Genomic DNA, 20,886 nt, shown 5'->3' on the forward strand with positions numbered 1-20,886 from the left:
AGACGAGCAAATGATACTGTATGAAATGATAGATGGTATCATGAATATTGATGTTTCCTGATGGAAACGTAGTGACAAGGAGGGAATGTGGAAAAGTAAATTCTGCCATGTTCTGTGTCCCTACGCGTCCTCCATCATATGTTATGTGTGCATGATTAATATGCATATGTATTCCCCATGTTCGATTAAAAGACGCAATTATAGTTGTGTCCATCTCTAGTATGCCAGTTTCCAGTTCTCGTGAATACTACGAATATCAGGCCTATGTAAAGCTACGTTGCCACGTTTCCCAGTGTGCACGTTATTCCATTGTAAAGTTCCCGTTTCTAGGCCTCAAAAGGGCCTGGACACCAGATTCAGCTCCTGTCTCCTGAAGCCCTCGCTGAGGAGCGATACAGCCCCCACCTGTATCCCTGACCCTTCACTTACTTCCTGCCTTGCAGTGCCCGGTTCAGCCTGGCTCTGCCTCTGAGTCTGCCAAGAGTATGTTATGATCCCAGTTATCAGTTCAGTCCTCCTTCTCTGCATTCCTAAGCTACTGAACTGCATCAATAGTTCCCGTCATAGTCTAGCCTTTACGTCTCCATGTTAGAGAAATACTGTATTTATGATCATTTAATATTCTTCATCACGCACTACATGTAGAATAATGCATGCTCCAGTCTTAGAGTCTGTTAGCCTTTACCCCGATAGCTTTTGGATTCTATCAACATGTTCTCTAAACATCAGATACTAGATACTGCTTAGGTACATGTCGCCCTGACTCTCCAGACTTCAGTCTCTGCTCCTAGCACAGAGTTCATAGCCCCCAGCTTCTCCTAGTAACACGTCATTGCCAGTTTGCGCGCACCATTAGGTTAGAGGTCCCGGCTCCTTAGGTAGCCCCCTCCATGTTTCCACCCCATTCATGACATATTCTGTTACGTTTGCATCACATGTCTATGTATACGCCTCTGTTACACCTACTTTCACCCTTATCTTTCGCGACTGCTATTGACCACACCCACTGCTCCGCCTATCGTATGTATTGTAATGCAACTGTTTTAGTATATATGATCGTGTATTGTTATTAAATGATTAGCGCGCTCATCCCAGATCCAGCCCCGGCAGCTGCCGGGCTCTGCCATCCTATTCCTGTGCAGGTTGTCCTGTTCCTGTCCTTTATGCTGTATTAAACCTGCAAACTCCTACTACCTCGAATCTTGACTCTTATTTATTGAGCTATCTGTTATTCATTTATCCATTCAAAAATAGAGGTATTATTTATTTATTTACCACACCCCTAATCTGCTGATGGGGGTGCTTTATTTGACAGGGGACCCTTTGGGGCTCACTGACCTCCTTGACCTCTGTAGCCCTGGGCTGACTGAGGCAGGGTAGAGAGGGGCAGGTTACCTGCTCCAGACTGGGTCCCACCTTGGAAGGGTCCACTGACATCAGGGGCTCTGCCAGGCTAGGCCTGACTACCTCTGGGGCAGTTTCTTCACAAGGGGTAAGATCAGTTCCCTGAGGAGGCTGATCCTTTCCTAATGTCTGGTGGGAGGGAGATTTCTCTTCCTCCTCAATGCTCTCTGTTTGTGTGGAGCGATCCATAGTTTCGGGCTTCACAACACATGAATCAGTTTGAGTTTGGGCTGTGGCCATCACAGCCCCACCAACCTTTTCCGGAAGGGACTCAGTTTGGGTATGGGCTGTTACCATAACAGCTCTGCTAACCTGTTCAGGAAGGAATTCTGCTGAAGATGGGACTGAGTCTTGCACAGCCCTACCAACCTTTTCAGGAAGGACATCTTGGATTGGGGCTGTGGCCATCACAGCCCCACGAACCTTTCCATGGAGATTTACCATTTTAGAATGGGTTTCTTGTTCAACCTCAGCCCAGGCTGAGATTTCCAAATCATTCCCCAGTAGACAATCTACAGGCAAGTTTGCTGACACTTCCACTCTCTTTGGGCCAGTGACACCTCCCCAGCTGAGATTTACTACTGCCATGGGATGATTTTTCTGAACTCCATCAATGTTAGTCACCTGATATGTGGCACCAGGTAAAATTTGCCTTGAGGGGACTAGGTTCTCAGTCACCATAGTGATACTAGCCCCTGTGTCTCTGTAGGCCTCAACTTTTTGACCACTGATGATGGGCTCCTGTCTATACTTGCTCAAAGTGTTTGGGCAATCAGTGAAGTTGGCAAACCCCATGCCATTTTCATAGACAAGAGTATCTGGACTAGGGGACCTGGTTAGGCCAGAATCCACCTGAGCTCCAAAAGTAAACCCACCCAAATTCTTGGGGGTGCTCCCACCACCTGGGGGATTACTGCTGACAGTAACAGGAGGTGTTGGAGTTTTACTTGGAGGTATGTTTTCCTTATTGTTATTCCTGGGACAACTGCTATCAGTTTTCCAGTGGCCAGGCTGCTTACAGACATGGCAATAAGGTTTCTTCTGGTCGGAGGAAGTGTTTTGGGGCCCACCCCCACCCTTGGAGTTTTGGGGCCCTGTGGGAGACTTTTCTTTAGATTTATCCCCACCCTTCTCTTGAGCCTTGGAAGTATACTTCTTTTGGTCATTACCCTGATTCTTAAGCCTAATCCTTGTTCTGACACATTTGTCTGCCATCTTACCCAATTCTTGTGGAGAGGTCAGATCCGAGTCCACCAGGTGCTGGTGTAAAAGCTGGTTCTGACAATTACTTAGGATCTGCTCCCTCATGATCAAATTATACAATCCTGTATAGTCATGTACTTTGCTGCCATGTAGCCAACCTTCCAGAGCCTTAGTAGCACAATCTACAAAATCAGTCCAGTCCTGAGTCTGAGCTTTTTGGGTGTCTCTGAACAACAACCTGTATTGTTCAGTGGTTAAGCCAAACCCATCAATAAGAGCACTCTTCAGGGCTGTGTAATTTTTAGCATCCTCAGCTCTAACAGTGAGGAGCTTATCTCTCCCTTTCTCAGAAAAGGAGAGCCACAAGATTGCTGCCCACTGATCTTGGGGGACCTGCTGTACCATGCAGGCCCTCTCCAGAGCAGTTATCCATTTGTGGATATCATCCCCATCTCTGTAGGGGGGCACAATCTTACTCAGGTTTCTATGGTCATAGGACCTGTCTTTATCCTTTGGGATATTGCTGCCACCAGTGGGGATCTCTTGCAAAAGCTAGTCTAGCTTGGGCCAGGGCTAATTACTCTCTTTCTATTTGGAGATTCACTGCTCTCATCCTGGCCTTATGCTCTCTTCTTTGAGGGGAAGGCATTCCTCTCTGTGATTCTCTTGAGGCACTAGAAATGTGAGAATCCCTGGAAGGGCTTCTCTCTCTCCTATTGCCTGGGAGAATCCGGTTAGGTACTCTGGGGAGGTGCTGGCCCTCTCCATTTCCATGTAGGTCCAAGTTGGCTTGGCTAAGCCTTACCACTGGTACCTGGGTATCAACTTGACCATGATCTGACTCTTCACCTTCTGATTCAGGGTCTACCTCCTCATTTTCTACTTCTGGGGAGGTGTTCTCAGTGTCTGGGGGATTAACTCCATCTCCTGATCCTGAGGGAGCTACTCTAGCTTTCTCAAGGTCATCCTTTTCTAGGATGGCTATCATGATAGGAATGGTAGGGTTGTGACCCTTTCTCAGCCTCCTTGCAGTGCACAAGGCACTCAAGTCTCTATGGCTGAATTTGTCATAGTTGGAGGTTGCCTGTGGAGGGTCAACCGTCACAGGTAGAGAGCCCGTAGCTTCACCTGTGCAAGACATGACTCTAGTGTGGTGTAAGTGATGCACCTACCTACACTAAGTGTTTTCCTACTGTACCTTGCTAGTGAGTTGTAGTCAGGGTGTGCTAAGCCCTTCTACCTACAACTACTAAGTTCAGTAGAACTTAAATATGCTAAGCTTTTATTTATATGTACCTATGGTACTTAATGTGATCTTTCAATTTGATTTAAGATTGCAAAGGTAAAACAACAGCAAAGCTTGAATCCGTACCGCTGCTCACCAATGTGAGAAGTTGGCCTGATGTATGATGTCTCCAGTTCTGGGGGCACCTTATATCAGTCCAAACAATCCCATATGGTGGTGGTTGTAAGTCAACCTTCTAGACAAGCTATCCTAGGGGTAGCATGGACTAAGCAGCCTTAAAGGCTTAACTTCAGAGGGCGAGTGAAGCGAGCTGTTTTACCATATACAATCCTGTAATACCAAATGAAAGGACACCACACAAGTTATATATTATCAAAATATATGTATTTATTCTTAGAATAATCCCCACTACTTTTTATGAGCAATGAAGCACAAGCGTTTAAATAAAAGCACAGTATAACATAGACAAGTTGCACATTTTGGATGAGGCCGGTGGCCACTCAAACCATATATCAATAAAGTGGTATAACAATCACTAATCGATTGGGGGTAATCGCTTGAACTACGATGCACTAACAGCAGTTAGGGCGGGAGTAGCCCGCGGGATTCGGGTGCAGTGCCTAAAGCACAAGCTTGCACCAATGTAAAATCAATGGTGCGTAAAAGTTATCGAGTTACAGTTTTAAGAGTCTTCCGACTGGACTAGAAGGACAAATCTTTAGACTTAGACACTAGAGGTGTAAAACACTACAGGAGCACCGGCGTTCAAGAGTTACCTCACCCACAGGAAGCGGGTTTCGTCACGAAGATCTAGGGTGCCTGGAGATGAAGATGCTGCAGGCGTCCAGAAGAGAAGTGTCCGGTGTGATCCAAGGGTGGATCGAAGTTGTAGAGTACCTGAAAGCAGAGGGGACAGAGTCTGGGTCACTAGCCAGTGACCAGGAAGGAACCAGGAAGGAACCAGGCAATGTCGGGAGCAATCAGGTCGATGTTGTGAAGCTTCTCTCCGCTGCCATGTGGTCTCTGGGGCACCGAAGATGTCCTGGAGTGAATCACGAGCTGTCCCACGAAGGCTCTCGCTGTCGGCAGTGTCGGCTTCAAGATCGGAGTCAACAAGCCTTGGCAAAGGCAACCCAAGCAGGATTCGAAGATGGCTTAACACTCGGAACAGCAAGGTCTGAGCGGGTGCTCCTTTTCAGGGGAGCGAGTGCCAGTCTGAAGCAACCAGACTAGCTGTGTAAATTCAAGGTTTCGTCGGCACTGGGGCCACTAGCCAACGGGCAAGCAACCGGACCAATGCGTCGAGCAGAAAAATGCAAAAGGGCCCCACGCAGCACTCGTCGAGTATGGAGGGGTGAGCTTCGGTGCACAAGCTGCTTGAGGCTGGAGCTTCTCAGACTCCAATGCACAGCTTCGAGGGGGCCTCGGATGCTGCACGGTCAGCGCTTCGTTGTTTCTCCAAGATGGCCGCTCCCACGCTTCAGGTCGCCTCCACAGGTCTCAGCTCTGCAGGGACTGTGGAATCTGGCTGTTAGAAGGCAGGCACGCTGGGTTTTGTCGATCTCTGTCGCTCGAGTTACGGCGGGAACTGCAACAAAGCAAACGTCGAGGTGCTGGATGGTGCCTGTTTGCACAGGGTGGTCACTCCTTGACCACAAGGGAGATTCTTCAGTCTTCCACGAGGAGTGGGATGTCGAAGGGTCCAGAGTTTTGTTTCATAAGTTTCAGTCAGGATAATCTGATGTGCATTGGCACAGCTCCTACTTTTAAGTCGAATCAAGGTGCTGGATTACCTGCTAGGTCCCTCCTATGGGTGGGACCTGGGAAGGGGGTGATTACACCCCTTTCCCTTTGTCCAGTTTCACGTCAGGACTGGGGCAGGATGGCCCCAGTACCGGTTTCACTGGAATCTGCCCAGGAACACATTGTACGCCCCAGGCAGTGTCTAGTTTCATTCAACCCTCCCTGCTACAATCCACTATCTCCTGTCTGGGGTGGTGTGACACCTCCCTGTGACAGGAAACCCTTTGTCCAGGCGTCCTCTGCCAAGTTTCGGTCAGCAGCAGGAGGCCAGACATGTGTCTGTGGCAGCAGCATCCATTTTGTGATGCTGGGGCTCTGGTTAGGATTAACCGCGTTTTAGTAAAGTAACATGCCTGCACCCTCTAGAAGGGTGGGATGCTATCCCCATTACCAGGACTGGCAAGGGGATAGTATTCCAATGTGTATGACACCAAACACGACATGTTTTGATAAAGCCAACCCAGAGTTGCAATAACCGTGAGGGTTATAATGCACTTAAGAGTATATGGTATGGCAGTATCACTGGAACAGCATTAAGGAATTGGTCCCAACACTGCAGTCAGGCTCAGCTCATGCTAGAGCACCATCTCACATAGAACCAAGCACTCTGCCTCCAGGACTGTAAAGGCCCGCCATAGGAGTGACTGATAGGTATGGATGTGTCCAGATATAGGTTTAGACATAGGTATACTACATCTAAGCAAGGGGTGATTACAACACCTTGCCCCAGCTGTGGGAACAGCCAGTTGTGTCGATTTAAGTACCAGCCAGGGGTGGCAAAATATATGCTGCAGCCCTTGGTAGGCCTTGGATGCACCTATGCCCTGGGCACCTATAGTGCACTGGATAGGGGCTGACAAGGTGTCCAGTACCAAATTGGTTATGTACCTAGAGTACATGGAGTCCATTTAAAGAGAGAACAGATAGCCTGGGGCCCTGATTAGCAGGATCCCAGGCCAACTAAGTCGAAAACCAGCTAAACACAAGGCAAAAAATCAGGGGTAACCATAGTCAGGTATCCACCTTCCTACACTTATGAACCAGAGCATTTTGAAAAACAACCACAGAAGATGTCTTTGTATGTTTGCTGCTCTGTAAGTGCAGAGAAAGCCGGGGTGTAGCTCAATTTCTCCTGGAGCTGCAGCTGGTAGTAGTATACTGTCGAGGTCAAGGTGAGAAAAACACCAAGCTCCATCAGGATCTGCTGTTATGTTGTCCTTGCTGGGTGTTTTTGCTAAAGACCACCAGACCAATTATTTCCAACTGTGACCTAGCCCTCATCATTTATAAACCATATTCTTGGCATTAGGGCAGGACAAAAAGCTGTTATTGCAGCTTCACAGGCATGCAGGTCCCTGCTTGCATGGATGAGCAGCAGAGGGTGCTGTTTGGGTGATTGCTTGAGAGGGGCTCCTGTCGTATTGCCAGGGCGAGTGCCAGCACAACACAAACTATGGATGTGAGGGAGATGCATAGAGAGAGGCAGGAGGCAGGGAGTCTTATCCAAAGGGTGAGTGAACAGGGTTGAGGCTGGTAGCACTTTTGTGCAGGGAAGCAGAGGTGGGCTAGGGGCATGTGTAGAGTCACATGATGGCTAGCAAAAGGTTCTGATAATGTACAGAGAGGGTTACCTGGCCACGATGTTTGAGGCTGGGATGAAACTGGTTGTCACTGAATGCACAATTGAAGAGAACTGCCTATGTGTATACATAGGGTCTCCATGTGAAAGTCAGAATGCACACCTAAAGTTACAACATGGTTGACATAAGTGTGCATTTGGTGTGTCAAAGTACTACATAAATAAACATATTTTCAGGGAGTGTGTGAGAAGGATATTTAACCATATTCATCCATGCTTTACAATAGACAATAGCAAAAAAGATCAATTGTACATTTCTCCTGACTTTTAAATGTGTGGTCTCTGCCCAAGGACAATCCAGAGGAGTAAGACTAGTGGCAGAGAGTCTGCCCGGATATCTGTAGGGTGCATTGTGTTTTTTTTTATTTGTTTTTATTTGAAATGTAGGCAGGGCATATTTCAATCAAATGGCATTCACATTGGGCATTATGGATTATAACAGACATCAGTGACATCACACACATCGATAACACATGATGTAGCATAATTATCCTCGTTGGCATGGTCCGGGAACCCGCCACCACCTCCCTCCCCTCATTCTGACTCATCGTCCCTGTCCTGAATGGGTGGGTCACAGAAATAGCCTCTGTATTTGTTCCGGGCACCCCACACTTTTTCCCATTTTCGGGGGCATCTACGGTGCGTGTACAACACTCTTTCCGCCATCATAGCCGCATCCAAATCCTTACACCATTCTCTAAATGTTGGCACCTCCCCGGTCCCCCAGTTTTTTGCATTGTGTTTTTAACATCTTCCTTTAGATTTTGTGAATTCCAGGTCTTAGGAACATAGTCTCAGGATGCATAAATGTAATAATGTCTTTGTGAATCAAACTCCAAGCACCATGACATATTTCGATTTGCAGAGTTCACTAATAATACCACACATCTACACTTGTGACTACAATCAAGGATATATGTGTAGAAAGGAGTGCTACCAACTTGTGAAACAAAGTATATTTAAGGATGAGGTCACTATGCATTCCTAGTGATAAAATGCCTTTTTTGTTGGCCACTAGTCATGTGGAAAGGACAGTGCCATTCAAAGTGTCTCATGTTTCTAGGAAGGGGAGCAGTAAGCATACTTGTATAAGAAACAAATTGGTCACAAGTGATCAAGCTGAGCTTGATGGTTCCACTATGATACAACACATCTGAATCTTCCATTGCTGTGGAAAAAAAATCACTGTGGCTGATGTTTGGGGGCTGGGCATGATAAACACCCATATAATGGAGGAAACGCTTTTGTGACACCAGTTGAAGAAGGTCCACCCCCTTTAAATATAGGATCTAGCCACAGTTTCCCCCCAAACAGGCTCCTACCCTCATGGGGAAACCCTCCATGCCAGCTAATCCACCAGGAATCGCGGAACGGTGAAAAGACAGAATCAAAGTTGTGGATACTGGGAAAGTAAGCAGACATCCATCCAAACTGGGGGCTCATTTTCTGTATCAGATGTGTCCCTGGTGTGTTGGGAGGTTCCTCCGAGCACATCTGGCACATCATGGGCCTCATTGAGTATTGAGAAGGTGCCATTAGAAGTGACGTCAGACTGAAAAGCCTAAATCGTCCAGAAATCCCTTTTGGCAGTATCTAGTATGCACTCTGCAGACATTAGAAAGGGTCAAGCCTTTGGCTGATCCACCCATAAGGACATGAAAAGAGCAGGCAATAATTATTTATTGGAGGGGAAAAAGTCCCAATATTGGTCTTTTTAATTCTCTAAGACTAGATTGCCATTTCTGTGACCTTCCAAGTGGCCGTAATTATTTTTCACCACAACTTAGACCGTGGTGAGGCGGACCAGGCTACGTATCCTCAAGCACCTATTGTTGCATCCCATCATCACATCTACCAAGCAATGTTCTGTATGTCTAAATGTGCCCAAGATAATAGCAAAATAATCTAGACTCCATACACTCATCAGCTATGGAAATGTGCATACTGAAGAATACTATACCTGGCTGTCCGACATCTGGTATAGATCTTTGTACGCCATGTAAACTTGGAAGGAGGTGACACCTGTTCAAAAGTATAGTTGCTTGTAAATTTGTGCAATTAATTTACAATTTCATGCGCTAATATACATCAGTGACTCATTTCTATGTATTAACAAATAAATATGAATATGTTTATAATGCTGAAATCGACCTAAACAAATGTAAAAAAGCTACACATGGATGGAGCAGAAATTCTTAAAGTTCAATTCGTCAAAGACTTTCTTTTACTACACACCTATTCAAACAATGAAAGCAGAAATATCTGGCTTGGCTTAAAGCCAGCACAAATACATGCACTTTGTCCGTGAGAGGCATTCTACATGCTACTGCAATAATTCTGCCCAAAACAAAAATATGAACATATCACCCTGAACTTTCTTCTCTCATATCACCACCCACTAACGAAAGACATCCCATAAGAAGTGCATACCTTACCAGCAAAACATTATACCTTAAAACTCCTGGATCCTACACTCAAAAGCTTTCCACACTTGGAGGCCCACGGATCCAAAGTTCTATGCTCCATCAGTACCCCATATTTCAAGAAGCAATGCACCTTGACAGATTCTTTGAAGGTAATCTGGCACATGCATCAACATTGGAGTTTGCGATTCCTTAATTGCGAAAAATAAGGAATCGCAATTAAGGAATCGCAAACTGCAATGCATCAAGAAATTGCTAAATAAATTGCGATTTCTTAAAATTCCTTAATTGTGATTCTCAATTTAAGAATCGCAATTAAGGAATCCCTTCCCAATCATTCCTATGGGCCTAGAGGCCCATAGGAATGAATGGGAAGACATTCTCATTTTGCGAATCGCAATTAAGGAATCGCAAAATGAGAATGCAATTTCAAGGATGCAGGAGGGTCCAAAAGACACCCTGTTGCACCCCTGAAATTTGCCATTAAGTACATTTTTCACACACACATGCCCCAAGGGCATGTGTGTGTGTAAAATGGCACTTTGAAAAATGCACTTTTGTGCATTTTTCAAAGTTTTCGCAAATTACCATGAAGGTCAACTTCATGGTAATTTGCACCCCTTATTTGCGAATTCACAAATTTGAAAAGTTTGATGCATTGCATTTAAGGAATCTCAATTTGAGATTCCTTAAATGCAATCGCAATTTAAGAAATCGCAATTTTGCGATTTCTTAAATTGGGAGAACAACAAAATGCATAATGCACCCAAAAAATGGAAATTGCATTTGCAAACGGCCGAATTTTGCGATTCGCACCGTTTGCGAATGCAATTTCCTTTGATGCATGTGCCCGAATGTCCCTACAAGTGGAACTGTTTTTCAGCACATCTTTGCAACACCCCCTCTTTCTCTGTGTTCACACCCCTTCTAAAAACCTGCTGCTAAACATATCCATATGACGAATAACCGTTCCCTCTCTCTGTTCTCTTTCCCCACATTAGCATTGGACATCCCCACATATCCTTGTCTCTCTGCTCCATTTGTGACACCCTCTTGCTCTGCCAATGTTACTTTCCTAACGGTTCTGCTCAGTGTACACTTGTAACTGACTAGCACACTGTTCCTGGAATTGTTACACCTAATGTTGTACATATGCCTCTCTTGTATATGCTTCTGGACATTAATTGAAACTGTTTAACACTGCCTCTTGCAAATCTATTCCTGCAAACTCTTTTTAAGAGCTTTGATGTTTTTATTGTTTCTAGATATGTTTCTCAATGCACCTTCTCCAAACATGTTGCTATTATGTGTTGTAGAGAGTTCTGAAACCTAATACGTTTGACTCTGCGCTATAGAAATTATTAAAGAAATAAAATTTGTTAGGCCTGTACCCTAAATATCGACTCCAGAATATCGATGGGACAGGACATCGAGGACACAATATCAAATAAAAATTAAGGTAAGTCAGTCTAGATTTTCTATACCTAACTCCACATATATGTACCTAAGCTGTACATATACCTTCAAGGTACATAGCTGTGGAGTTAGGAACAGTAAATGTATACTTACATATAGGCACTTACCTTTCAATATTTTGTTCCTGAACATTCTGTCCTCGTTATTCTTATACAACAATATTATGGGGGTCGATACTCAGTCATACAATCATTGACTGCATTTACAAATTGGACAGGGGAGGGCATTTCCCAACTATGGAAGTACCGCTAATGGCAGATCACATTCTTCTGCTAAAGGTAAGAATATTACTTATTGTAATGCTTCAAGGTTGGTCCTTACGACCTCTTTTATTCAATTATGAGATGTTGAGAAGATAAATGCAGCGTTTGTACAGAAGAGATGCAGTGGCAAGCCTGGCAGGAATTCAATTTGGAAATGACAGGGTAGAGGACAATACACTAAACAAAGCAAATTAACATTCAAAACAAGTGAAGGAGTAAAAACTATATTATCTGGTCTCCATTTATTAAATGAGTGCCCATGTTACTTACAATATTGCACTAGTCAATTACTTTGATGATTTTGTGACTCCTGAGCCTTTTCTTGTGGTGCCCTTTTAAGACCCACAATTAGGTTGATGAGCAGACATGTCATGTCCAAAGTGATATGAAAAACTAATGAGTTGCAAATAACTAACGGGAAAAAAACAAGTACTGGCAAGCCAAAAGGTCTGACTTTTATCTGCTCACGCATCTAAGCACTAGCTCTAACGCAAGAAGCAATGTACATATGTCTGTCCCTCTTGAACTACAGGCGGACATGCATCGCACAATGTCCTAGGCACAATCCCTTAATGTGTACTCTGCGCACTAGAAGTCCACAATATAGGTGCTTGAGTAGTGGAGAGCCACAGCCAAATGTACAGGCTCGAGAGAGAGGCTGCACTGCCACTGGTGTTACCCAAGAGCACTTTGGAATGGATGTATGACGTTACAACGCATACCTTTACAACGCATTGTTTACAACACAACATCCATTACAACGCATTCCATTACAATGCATGCCATTACAACAAATTTTTAAAAACTACCTTTACAACGCATTTCATTACAACGCATACCATTACAACGCATAACATTACATTGCATGTATGGTAAGTATTGGATAGTGTAGGGGTAAAAATTACTATTTTAACTCCAGGGGTGCAACAGTAGGGTAAGTGTTGGATAGTGTAGGGGTAAACATTGCTATTCTAACTCCAGGAGGTGCAACAGTAGGGTAAGTGTTGGATGGTAATGGTATGCATTGTAATGGTATGCGTTGTAATGACATGCGTTGTAATGACATGCGTTGTAGTGGTATGCGTTGTAGTGTCATGCGTTGTAATGGTTGCGTTGTAATGGCATGCGATGTAATGGATGTTGCGTTGTAAAAGTTGCGTGGTAAAGGTTGTTTCCCCTTTGGAATCCTATGTAAAGAGAGAGTGTCTGTAGAGAAGTCCTATTCCTGTCCAGTCAAAGAATGATAGTACAAAGTGTTTGTAAGTAAAAAAAAAAAAAAAACAAATGGACAAATGAACACTTCTCAAATAATGTTGTCTGGTGGGGGTCGTTTTTGTTCAGGCTGCTTCATTACTTACAGATACAGCTGTTTGTAGTAAAAACGATAAAAGACTTAAAAGCCCAGGGGAATAACGTTTCCTGAACACCAGTTTGTTTGGGCAAAAATGTATCAATGTAATTTGCGAAACTTCCTGTTAGTATGTTTCATGAAATGACCAAGATTACAGAACTCATGACGTTGCATAATTGAGTTCCCATTTGGGTAAAAATCCTTTTATAGGAAAATGGGAACACTTTGAACAATCAGAAGGCACACAACTGTTCTCGTTAAATCGATTTCAAGCTATTTTTTAGTGTGACATGCATCCTCAGGTCCAAAATGGATGCAAAGATGCATATCGTGCAAAAAAGATCACCATTTTGCATCATTTTGAGTAAATATTTTATCATTTCATTTAATTTCCATTCTGGAAATTACAAGATTTTGACTATGCCTAGAAAACAACCTGCTTCAACCATGTCACAATCAGTTATAGAAAAAGAAAACTCTTTCTTACGCCTGGTCTAAAACACAAATTTTTGCGGCCTCTCTTTAGATATGTCTGACGATCTGCTAGGTTGCTGAATAAAGAAAAAAATCCAGGTAATTTGTTAGTGGAGGACTATCACATATTGTAGTATAAAAATTCATAGTGCTCATCTTTGAAAAATATATGTTTATTGTTTGTTGCCAGTGTGGATAATAAAAAATCCAAGTCACGCACTCCACTTTCCAAATGACTGCTTCTAATGTGAAGCTCAGGCCATCTGTATCACCGAATACATGCTTACCATGTTTGGGTTAAAAAAATAAAAACAAAGGGTCCCATTTCCAAAGGTAAATTTACGTGTGTAAACTGACTCACATGTAAATCTACTACCACTCTTTATAGTAACTTTTGTTTTGCTATCCATCATTTTCAAGTGTAATGTTATTCCAAAGTGTAGACTTTGATGTCTCCACCCTCTGAAAGTGTGGTTGGAGCCTCTTACAATAGGATTTATGAGTAAAACGTTGCTTGTAGTAACTTTTCACATGTAGGTAGAGTCCTCTGCCACCAGGGCACTATTAAAAAGTACAGGATAAAAAAAGTTTATTTAATTAAAAAAAAAATCTATGTATATTAACATAAAATAATAATGTCAATTCTTTTTTATATTTATTTTAAACCTACAACTAAGTAAATAAATGGATACAGCACAGTAACTTTGCATTTTTCTCAAATACTTAATTTATTTAAATATATACATTCAATTTATAAATAATATTTGTAAACAGTATTTAAAATATCATGGACTGGAGTATATTTCCGACTGTTTTAAGACACATTTGGCTGCGCTAAATGCAGTTTGGGAACAGTAATGGCTTACATTTGTGGGCTGGTGGTTGTCGCTCAATAAACGCCTCCTTAGGGTCAGGTATATGCCCTTGCATTTCCATTACGGTGGTATGCAGAGTTAAAAAAGTTGTCTAATAAAACTTCAGTAATCAACTGGCAAGGCACAGGGATAAATACAATGGGAAATATATTTCAGAATCATAAGCTTCAAACATTTGCATGCTGTGGGGCCTGCCCATTTATTCATTCTTAACATACAGAGCCGTCAGTGGCTGAGTAAAATCTATATGGAGGTACACGAGTGTGGAACCACCAACACATATTTCATGATTAACTCATGGGTTCAGTGGTGAGGTTGTAGCAGTATTAAACCACTCACTGGTGTATCAGATTAAGATTATTTTGGTAAATGAACACACTAAATGGGGGAGTCATTTGCTGATACAGTTTAGTGACGAGGAGTGGGTTTGGGTGCTGGAGCATCCAGCTGTGGAATCTCACACGGCAAGGCTTTAGCTGCTTCGATGTAAATCCCTGCATAGGGCCTATTCGACTTCTTAATGACTTCATCAAATGTATATTCAACAGTCAGTGACACATGTCCATATATATCACACATGTCCTGGAGTGTGGGGCCTTGGAATCGAACTGGAATGCAGTCACAGAGATCTTAACAGAGGTCATGGGCAGTTGTTACCTTTTTCAAGCCAAGAGATTTATTTTGGGATTGAATAAAGTAGAATCCAAGGTTGCAGACTTGGAAATATTGCTGGTCCTACACTAAATTTCTATGATGTGGAAGCCAACAGAGGCTCCGCAGCTGTGGGAATGCTATTTGGGAATGTTGGAAAGGTCTGCTGTGGAGGGAGAGTACTTGGCCTTTCTGCAAAGATCTGAAAGCAAAATATCCAGGGTAAATGCTTGGGATATAATGATGTTGGCATTGGAGGCTAAGGATGATGAAAGACCTACTTGAGGGGAAGCAGTGGACGGCATGCTTAGTTGTGGTGCAGGTGTGGTAACATTGGATATGTAGACTGGGGAAACGTTTTTTGATGTTATGCATGTGACAAAGTGATAAATGTGTGTAGTTTTGCTATGACTGTAATCCAGTACTTGGATCGGAAGCAATTTCGTAAACAACCAAAGGGAGTTCATATGTGCACAGCATGTAATTGTATTTATATAATGCTTACTACACCTGACAAGACATCAAATCGCTTTTTGGTGAGCAGCACGCTACTCTGGAACACAAAGGATTGGTGGTGAATTAGTATAGGGAAATATACGTTGTTAATTTGAATGGTAGAAATGTGAGTCTGTTAGTTTAATTGAATTGGGTAAAGGAATGATAGAGGGTGGAGTGTCTAGATAGTATTATTTTGGAGTTCATTTTAGTTAAATGAGGTTTGGGGTGAATCAAAGGAGGGATAGAGGAGGGAAGAGTCTAGAAAGGGTTTTAAGGGAGATCATAGTAGTAAAATGAAGTTTGGGGTGAGGCAAGGAGGGATAGAGGAGGTAGAATTCAAGGAAGGATCTTAGAAAGATCATAGAAGTGAAATGAGGTTTGGGATGAGTCAGAGAATGGAGGTAAAAAGATATCTTGAGAGGGGTATAGGATGAGAAATAAGAGTAGTACTTTGGAGAGAGTTGAAGGCTTGTTATTTAGTTTCCTTTCTTTCTGCAGTAGGAGTAAAGTAAAAAGTATATTGATACATAATTACATAGATTGCAAAAAGTTCCATATGTTACTAGTTAATAAGTCTTTGTTCCGTGTATGAATGTAAGTGTACCATCAAATGGTTTCTAAGCAACCTATTTTATTCAGAATATTGTCGCTGTTGTATGAGTATGAAATTAAAAATAAAAAGATTCTCCTTAGCCCTCACAAAATCCTTCTTACTCCTCCTAAACCCATCCCATTTTGGAGTAAGTATTCCCCAGGTTCCTACGTGTGCGGAGATCTCATGACAGAAATGAAAGAAAAGGTGGAGGTCTTCACAAATACGTTCGTATGTGAGCAATACTATTGTAGAACTGCTATACATGTTACAAAGTGTAGTTGGTAAATAGGACCCAAAGAGTACTGTTCTTGCAAATGTGATAAGTTGTGTATAGGAGCTGAAACATTGCAAGAACTCCATTTTAAACAGTGGAAGAGCAAAGTTTGTGCACTTCTAAAGCAGGTCTAGGCACTTGGAAAAATCCTTTGTGTACAATGATGAGAGAGGTTAAGTGCTTTCTGACACATTTTCCAGAACTCGTACTAAAACATATCCTCCGTACAGCTGGGTATGATTTACACCTATTCCTAAGAGTGAATCTTTATGAGAATCTGGTACAACATGCCAGTCTGGACCTGATAAGCATCCTATTGTCTTGTCTGCTGCAAGCAAATTAGGACACTTCTCATGGAACAGTATATTGCCTTCCCCTATTCTAGCCACTGTGACCACCATTCTCCCATTCACAAACCTCTAGAATCCCGCGTTACCATGTACTCCTTCTTCTATTGTCATTGCCCCCACACTCCCCTTTGTACAGTGCTCCGTACAGCTGTAGAGTGCTTTGCAGATATGTTCACACTGAAATCCCACACATATACACACACAGAATGTCACAATGGGGTGACAGCAGGGACCCCCATCACTACGAATAATTTCCGGCTGTTGGGTATGCCTGACCTTAGTCCTCAGCCCCATTTACAGTTCTCCCTCTGTTTACATATTCACATTAACATACAGATATATTTGTAGGAGTTCTCTACCTGCACACAGAATCATATCTAGAAGAAATCCACATCACATGGGCGTACTGTGCTATGAGTATCTCAGCACATTAGGGTTTTCTGCCCAGATGTATGAACAGATTTCGTGAAACTGTTCTTCTTTAAAACATTGTCTTGGACTATGTTTCTACATAGTGATGAAATGCTTTCATATTTCATTCAACAGACCACTAATCTTTCTAAATATCTTGAAAGCCCAAATATAGATGTAACCTTATGAATATGGTATCAATTGAGAAGACCTGGCCAAACAACCAAAGTAAAGTATGATTGAACAGTGAGTTAAATTATGTAAATTATTCGAAACAATTACAAAAGATGGATTAAACAAAAGTGGCAAAAATCATCTGGAAACTATAGTTGAATAAATAAATCAAATATTCTTTAAGTTGTCTCCACAAACCTTTATCTTGTACCAGCATGTCCAGTTCCTCTCGGATCCCTTCGTACCAATTTGTGATGTCCACATGGAGGGAGTAGTCACAGCAGGATTTCGTGTCAGCGACCTCATGCCACTTTTCAAATGTGGTCAACAGAGATGAGCCGGGATCGGGGAACACATGGTCAACTAAAATGCAGACAGAGGGCAACACTCAAGATTCTCATTCTATACTGTTTTTATTTTGTGCTAGTGAATATTGGATCCCTGTACAGGTTGATATGAGAGCATAAGATGCTGTTTCATCTAAGATTCTTGAATTGATGTTCTTCTTTTGTAGGTGTGCCAGTAAAGTAAACTAGAACCTATTGGATTTTTTGTTCACAGTATGAATTTGTAGTACAATGTTCCTAGTAGGTTTCACAAACAGATGACTGTTACACAATGTGAGAATCAAGCAGAGATGTAAGATGCTTTTGTTGCAGGTGTTTAGCCTACAACGGCTTCTCAGTTTGTTCATCTTGTATACCTCTACAAATATGGAATATATTCAACCAAGGTACCTGGCACAGCATAAGATGTTATATAAAATGACTAAATTGCTGCATGTTTAAATGCAGCAATGGATATAAATACAAAGCAATAGATTCATCTTTTATTTACAAAAAACATAGTGAGAAGGCACATAAATAGGTAGAAAAAAACACAAACTCTAATTTACACTACTCATACCTAAACAAAATTTGTATTACACACAGTTCAAGATGAGTCTCTTTGAGATGCTCTTAAAAAGATCATTTGGGGAGGGAGATAGAGAGATGCTAATGTTCCGTGTTAATGATTTTCAGATGTGGGAGGCTGTAGAGAACAGTATTTGCACTAAAAAATCCTTTTACCCTATGATCCACATAGTATAATCATGATGCTAGTGACTTATTCAATGTAGTATGTTACCATTGTCAAACCATTGCCAGTGGTGTAAACAACACAATGTAAACCAATGAACTAACAGGCCATATAGAATGTGCATTGAACCACAGAGGTGCAAAGGGCCATTTTGCTCACTGTGTCCAATTGCTCTGGTTGTGATTGATCGCTTTAGTGATTTAGAAGCGCTCATCCATTCAGGGAAGCGATAATATCCCTAGCTCAAAGCTTCAAAGATCTGTTTTCATAAAATGTATTTTTAATAAACAACCAACCTGGTGATGGTAGCACTTCAACAATCAGAGAACTCAAACACTACTGATTGCATCTATAGTATTAGTTCTAATCTATAATAAAGAGTAAGTGATGCATCTGAACACTGGTGTAACCCATTCTTCAATAATGAATCCTCTCTTTGGCCACAGTACATCAATGTATCTTCTTCACTGGGTCAAAGCAGCTGAATTCTGTAGTGGCGAGCAGATAAATGATCATGTTAATTAAAGGGAGCAAGTGATAAATCACACAGGCCACTTTCATTCTGTGCTTGACCCCCAGATGAACCTTAATTGAAATAATCTGGCAAACCCGAATTGATTAACCAGCGCTCGTGTGTGCAGCAGGCACTGCAGGGCTAACGCTCTACCAGTACCCTGCGGTGCACTGGCAATAAAAGGAGATGGAAGGGATATCTGCAGGGCTTAGCAATGTTAGGAGACTGAAGGAGCTAAACTAAGCGAAAGCTTAGCCACTCTGCTCCTCCCCAGAAGAAAAGGTGGTTTAGACAAAGGGTCATGAACAGACCTAAGCGGTTAGTGCCCGCACTGATGATAGACTACACTGCTCTGAGCATACAAAGTAACAGGTCATTCATACACCTCTTGTTTCAAGGTGCATTTTGGACAACCTCAGGCACTGCTCATGCCGATACATATATGAAATATAATGAAAACAGCCCTATTATAGCCTGATAGCCCGCCGTAGAGGGCTATACCGGCTATTAAAGGCCCTCTCCAGCGTTTAACAAGGGAGAGGGACTTTAATAGCCGGTATAGCCCAGCTACGAAGGGCTATAAGGCTATTAGAACATTCTGCCACTAGAGGACAGAATGTTGTAACAAAAAAGAACAAAGCCTTTTGGGAGCGTGAGGGGATTGGAATCCCCTCAGGCTCCCTGAAGCCTTTGTTCACAGCCAGAGCTGTGAACAAAGAAGCATTGGAATGTTGGAGCTCCAGGCTTATACCAGCCATTATAAGCCCGGAGCACTCCATTGTTTTCAACGGAGCTCCCAACATACCAATGTTCTAATATGTATTAAAAGTCACAAAGTCGCATGTGACCATATTTCCATTTTTTCAGCAGGCCATCATGGGTGTGATGGTACTTTTATTGTGCTTCATCATAGAGTTTGTTGTTGGTAACATGGATGTTATTTACATTCAAGACACACAACACATACTTCGCACCCTGCAGCTCACAGGCATTGGGCCTTTTGAAGGGAGTATAAGATTCACACTTATTTAGGTTTTAAGGTAGTAAGTCCTACATGCAAGGGCCTAAGTATGTGATCTAACGCAGGTTGTTCAGTATGAAACTGCAGCAACTATATGGGCAAGTGAGGGCACTTTCATCGGGCAATCAAGAACTAGAAACTTGACAGATTTTCCCATCATTCAGTCCTTGACACACTGCAGTCTTGTTTGATGCTGAGGCCCTCCTACACTGTCCACTACATGTGTCTTCCGCAACGGGTACTGCAGGGGAATCTGACTTCAGTAGTACAGAGAAGCAAAATTAGGAAAGGGGAAGAGGAAAGCAGAGGTAGGAAAGGAGTATACAAAAAGGGTAATTTTCCCATTATGGAGAGTCAACACATTTTAAATGAACTGGGAACATGTAAAATAAAATACCTTTACTTAAACGGAGACCTGAAATACTAACTTACATGTATATGAAATGATAATTGCCCAAAAAAGAAACATAAAAAGAAACATAAAGCCACTAGCACATCAGAGGTGGCATGGAAAAATAGAAAAGTACATTTTCAAGTTGATGGCAGTGAATATGGTATTTCTTTTCTAGCTGTGTCATTACCCTTAAACACATTCACATGTTTAACCTGTGTTTGGTACAATTCATCTTACACTTCTAAAGGGCCACATCATGGTGCATGTGTTCCAGTTATGCCTAACCCACTTCCAGATGCTTAAGGAACACTGGTCTCTTTTCTTCAGATTATACAAATTAATAATCTCTGCGATAGTAATTTATTAAAATATTAACCAAAAGATACTATTCGCAAAATCATTAATACTCACTATTCTCTCATCACTGGACAGATCTCATGTTTTCGGCACTCCCATACTTACTGATCATGGTAGTGCCTCCTGCCACTGCGGCCTTGGTGCCTTGGTAGAAATCATCCACAGTCGTCATTCCCAGATACGGCTTCTGCAGGCATGTGTTGACGTCAATCCCTCCTGGGATCACCATTCTTCCATTTGCCTCAATGGTCTTGACTCCTCCAGGAACAATCAGATTGTCTCCAATTTGCCTAACATACAGCAAAATGAAGTTAACCGCAATATCTTCAAGATGATTACAGTAAAAGTGCCATTTATACAAGAAGGTATTTAAATTTGCTTCAATGTACAAAATATTATTACATTCAGTT

At 42.3% G+C, this 20,886-nt stretch overlaps 1 protein-coding gene across 1 annotated transcript in view; it reads right to left on the reverse strand.

Annotated features, from left to right (window-relative positions):
- Positions 1-20,886, reverse strand: part of LOC144761988 (dihydropyrimidinase-related protein 1-like) — a 242,652-nt gene that overhangs the window by 123,346 nt on the left and 98,420 nt on the right. The window contains exons 3-5 of the mRNA XM_078647154.1: positions 20,582-20,766; positions 17,309-17,473; positions 9,256-9,317 (exon numbers count right to left, since the gene is read on the reverse strand). Of these exons, the coding sequence (XP_078503280.1) occupies positions 9,256-9,317; positions 17,309-17,473; positions 20,582-20,766 (412 nt within the window). The remainder of the gene's footprint in view (positions 1-9,255; positions 9,318-17,308; positions 17,474-20,581; positions 20,767-20,886) is intronic.

Source organism: Lissotriton helveticus, chromosome 6 (genome assembly GCF_964261635.1).
Source record: "Lissotriton helveticus chromosome 6, aLisHel1.1, whole genome shotgun sequence".
In the NCBI taxonomy this organism is placed as follows: Eukaryota; Metazoa; Chordata; class Amphibia; order Caudata; family Salamandridae; genus Lissotriton; species Lissotriton helveticus.